Source organism: Microcebus murinus, chromosome 18, assembly GCF_040939455.1.
Source record: "Microcebus murinus isolate Inina chromosome 18, M.murinus_Inina_mat1.0, whole genome shotgun sequence".
NCBI lineage: Eukaryota > Metazoa > Chordata > Mammalia > Primates > Cheirogaleidae > Microcebus > Microcebus murinus.
Genome location: NC_134121.1, coordinates 15,831,981 through 15,836,685, shown reverse-complemented (window position 1 = coordinate 15,836,685; position 4,705 = coordinate 15,831,981). Strand labels below are relative to the sequence as shown.

At 43.3% G+C, this 4,705-nt stretch overlaps 2 protein-coding genes across 2 annotated transcripts; one reads left to right on the top strand and one right to left on the bottom strand.

Annotated features, from left to right (window-relative positions):
* On the top strand, window positions 1-945 carry LOC105879235 (olfactory receptor 1E2-like). Its single transcript, XM_012779328.2, has one exon. It carries the CDS (start codon window positions 1-3, stop codon window positions 943-945), a length of 945 nt encoding a protein of 314 aa, XP_012634782.2.
* A 2,411-nt stretch (window positions 946-3,356) lies between these two features.
* On the bottom strand, window positions 3,357-4,316 carry OR3A3 (olfactory receptor family 3 subfamily A member 3). Its single transcript, XM_075993936.1, has one exon. It carries the CDS (start codon window positions 4,302-4,304, stop codon window positions 3,357-3,359), a length of 948 nt encoding a protein of 315 aa, XP_075850051.1. The 5' UTR covers window positions 4,305-4,316.
* Between the last annotated feature and the right edge of the window lie 389 nt (window positions 4,317-4,705).

Sequence of the window (4,705 nt, the reverse complement as noted above, 5' to 3'; positions counted from 1 at the left end):
ATGACAGGAAGGAACCAAACTGTCATCTCAGAGTTCCTCCTCCTGGGTTTGCCTGTGAAGCCAGAGCACCAAAACCTGTTCTATGCCCTGTTCCTGGCCATGTATCTTACTACTGTTCTGGGAAACCTCCTCATCATAATCCTCATTCGACTGGACTACCACCTTCACACACCTATGTATTTGTTTCTCAGCAACTTGTCCTTTTCTGACCTTTGCTTTTCCTCTGTCACAATGCCCAAATTGCTGCAGATCATGCAGAGCCAAGACCCATCCATTCCTTACATGGGCTGCTTAGCCCAAATGTACTTTTTTTTGTTTTTTGCAGACCTGGAGAGCTTCCTCCTTGTGGCCATGGCCTATGACCGCTATGTGGCCATCTGTTTCCCCCTGCACTACACCACCATCATGAGCCCCAAGCTCTGTCTCTCCCTGGTGGTGCTGTCCTGGGTGCTGACCACATTCCACGCCATGTTGCACACCCTGCTCATGGCCAGACTGTGTTTCTGTGCGGACAACGTGATCCCTCACTTTTTCTGTGATATGTCTGCTCTGCTGAAGCTGGCCTGCTCTGACACTCGAGTTAATGAATTGGTGATATTCATCATGGGAGGCCTCATTCTCGTCATCCCGTTCGTACTCATCATCGTGTCCTATGCACGAATTGTCTCCTCCATCCTCAAGGTCCCTTCTGCTAAGGGTATCCATAAGGCCTTCTCCACCTGTGGCTCCCATCTCTCTGTGGTGTCACTGTTCTATGGGACAGTTATTGGTCTTTACTTATGCCCGTCGGCAAATAATTCTACTGTGAAGGAGACCGTCATGGCTATGATGTACACTGTGGTGACCCCCATGCTGAACCCCTTCATCTACAGCCTGAGGAACAGAGACATGAAGGGAGCCCTGGGAAGAGTCATCTGTAAGAGGAAAATTCTTTTATCTCTATGATGGTAACACTTGGGATTATTATGCAATTTTATCCAGTAGATATATTGACATTGATATTTGAGTATTATTCCAGACCTTTTTCCCTCACATGGAGATTTGTGCTTAAATGAAATATTACATAGTTGCCCAATAAATAAAACAGATGAAGTAAAGGTGTATAGTTGAACTAGGAAGGGGTTCTCAGTAAGTTAGTAGGAAAGTTTTCTTCTTTGTTAATAACAGGTGACCCTGAGGAGGTATAATTTTAAATATTTTAATTCAGATTTATGTCCAGCTATTAAACCACTTTAATTTTTCATATGTTCTTTTTAAAAACTAAAACATTTGTTTTAAATGATACTCATTCCTTCCATGTCCATACTAAGACCAAAACATCTCAGTCCCTTGCTCCTCCTGCTAAACTTTTTATTGTTGAATAAAAATTCTTATGTCTTCCTACGCAAGTGTTCACATCATTCTGTTTTTAATCCTTTTTTTCTTCTCCTTAATTTTTATGTCTGCATTGTCCTTTTTTTTAACCTGACCTAAACCTAAATGAACTTTATTTTCTTTGCTGCAGTTTAGTTTGTCTTTATCTAGGAGCTCAGTCATACCTGAGGCCCTAAAAGTTACTTCTTCAAGCATGGGAAAGGGAGCCAAAGTCTGCTTAAGAACCTCATTCATTCATTTAATTATGTTAGTTATTTTAATATTTTTTAAAAATTAAAACAACTGTGCATATTTATTGGGTACAGTGTGACATTTCAATGCATGTATAGTGTGTGATGATCTAATTGGGAAATTAGCATATCTACCACCTCAAACCTTTATCATTTCTGGCTGGGAGCGGTGCCTCACGCCTGTAATCCTAGCACTTTGGGAGGCTGAGGCGGGCAGATTGCTTGAGATCAGGAGTTCGAAACAGCCTGAGCAAGAGCAAGACCCTGTCTCTACTATAAATAGAAAGAAATTAATTGGCCAACAGATATATATAGAAAAAATTAGCCGGGCATGGTGGCGCATGCCTGTAGTTCCAGCTACTTGGGAGGCTGAATTTGAGGTTGCTGTGAGCTAGGCTGACACCACAGCACTCAGTCTAGCCTGGGGAACAGAGTGAGACTCTGTCTCAGAAAACAAACAAACAAACAAACAAACAAAAAACAAACCTTTATCATTTCTTAGTGTTCAACAATTCAAAATTTCCTCTTCTAGTTATTTGAAAAAATATAATACATTATTGTTTAGTATAGTCACCCTACAGTGCTATGGAACACTAGAACTTATTCCTCCTGTCTTCCTGTAAGTAGCCCTCCCAGACAGGCTGGAGAGAAATCGGGAATGAATAGGCTGAAGGCTGGATAAACATCAAGAGGAAGAAATACTCTGGGTTGGAGCTGAACTGATGTACTTACTAATAAACATAAAGTCAGAAAGAGGCATCAGTCTCAGGGACTACATGTATGAATATTTTCTTAGCTAGGAGCTTTGGGAGAGAAAAGTAAGACTTTGGAGAAGGGTATGTTGGACATTCCACAATAAAAATTCTTAAGACCTGCTTGGAATATAAATGCTTACTCCTTCAAAGGTCTTATCATATGTGTGGGGGAGGTGAAATCAAGTAAGCGAGAAAGATATGGCAGGGGATGGAAATGGAACATTCCTTTGTTGATCTTAAGATATACCATGTGTGCATTAATGTAGTTTTATTTAGTGAACTCTTTCTCTAGACCCTACCTGACCCTGAAACATCCTCTGGGATTCTTATGTGGTAGAGAAGAGAAGGAGCTTATTTTATGTGAACAGTAAAATGAAATGATTCTTGGCACTGGACCCATGGTTTAAAACACCTTTCCACACTGATCTGGAGGGAATGTCACATCCCTAACAGAAGGAAACTTTGCAGTGATATTCTTGGTTACTTAGACTGTGATTAACCAAGTGGCCCTGCCCTGTAGGACATTGCTGCTCAGGAATGCAGGACTGCCGAGGTTTCAACTCTGCCCAGAAAGTGGACACAGCCAAAAACAAGGTAGCAACTTGTCGAGGAGGCTTGCTTGGCAGAACCTAACTTTATATCTCCCGATATTATTTATTTTTTTCTATAGAACTTATCACCATGTGGTATGCTATATAGAATGCTTATTTATTTATTTTGTTTACCTTTATGGCATGTGATTTTCTTGACTGGAGAGACTTCTGTCTGATTTGCTCACCAATGCCCTAGAAGACTGTCTAGATCATAAAAGTAATTTTACTATTCGCTGAATGAATAAATAAATGAATCATATAGTATTTTCTTGTAGGACAAACACATAACACCACTCCTCAGGAATCAGGAGATAGAAAAAAAAGGTTATAGAACAGTTTTCCTGGTTGCTCTGGCAAATTTCCTCAGTCCACAAAAGGCAGGAAAGGAGGGACCCTATCTTCTTTCAGGTCAGTGACCGCCTCCGCATGAGTACCTGGCACAGAGCACCCTGAACATCAGTATTTCTGAGGCTATAGATAAGTGGGTTCAGCATGGGGTTGATAACAGTCATGAAAACCCCAACACCTTTATCCTTATCTGAAGACTCCACTGAACCCAGCCTCATGTAGCTGAAGACACCCGTCCCATAGAAGATGCCCACCACGGTGAGGTGGGAGCCACATGTGGAGAAGGCTTTCTTCCTGCCTTCTGCGGAGCGGATTTGTAGCACAGCAACGACTACATGGGCATAGGACACAGTGATGAGGACCAAGGGGGACACAGCCATAAAGGCTGCTGCTACAAAGAGCAGCAGCTCATTGAGTTGGGTGCTGGAGCAGGAAAGCTGGAAGAGCTGTGGGAGGTCACAGTAGAAGTGATTGATCACATTGGGGCCACAGAAATTGAGAGTAGTTAAGGCAATAGTGTGGGTCAGTGCATTGGTGATGGCACAGATCCAGGACACAACCACCAACATCCTCTGGACCGTGTGGCTCATGCGGGTGCTATAGGTAAGGGGCCGGCAGATGGCCAGGAACCGGTCATAGGCCATAGTGGTCAACAAGAAGCAGTCCATCCCAGCCAGAAGGTGGAAGAAGAATAGTTGTATAAGGCAGGCATCATAGGAAATTATAAACCTATGGGACAGAAGATGACTCAACATTACAGGAACAGTGACAGTGATACATCCAACATCCAGCACCGATAGGTTCCCCAGGAAGAAGTACATGGGGGTGTGGAGTTTGGGCTCCACCAGGATGGCGGCCAGGATGCTGAGGTTGCCCCCTACTGTGACCAGGTAGGCGAAGAGGAAGAGCACAAAGACCACAGACTGTATCTCTTCTGTTTCCACGAGGCCCAGTAGAGTAAACTCAGTAACAGCAGTTTTGTTGGTCCCAGCTTCTGGTTCCATGAGTTCCTGTAAGGAAATGTCCCAGTAGGGGAGAAGTATCAGTCCATTCACTCACTTACTCAACATAAACATTTTAAACCACTTATGTTCAAAGCCCCATGGTGAGTTCCCAGTGTCTAGGTGAATATTTTCCCAGGACCCTGGCCATACCTCACGCACTGACCTCCACCTCCTCAGTGCCTCAGCCATGCTCTCGGTTGAGATGCCCAATGCCACCACCACCTTGTCCCTCCCATCCTCTGTTAGCTGAGTGGGTCACAATACATGGGAAAATAAATTAAGGTAAAAGATCTAATGCACAATGTGAGGACCAGAGTGAATAAAGTGTATTGTATTCAGGGTTTTTGCTAAATGAATAGATTATAGCTGGTCTTACTGTGGGGAGCAGAGTGGGTAACCAT

Coding starts and splice junctions, on each gene's coding strand:
- OR3A3 (XM_075993936.1), bottom strand. CDS start 4,304: ATGGAACCAGAAGCTGGGACCAACAAAACTGCTGTTACTGAGTTTACT.
- LOC105879235 (XM_012779328.2), top strand. CDS start 1: ATGACAGGAAGGAACCAAACTGTCATCTCAGAGTTCCTCCTCCTGGGT.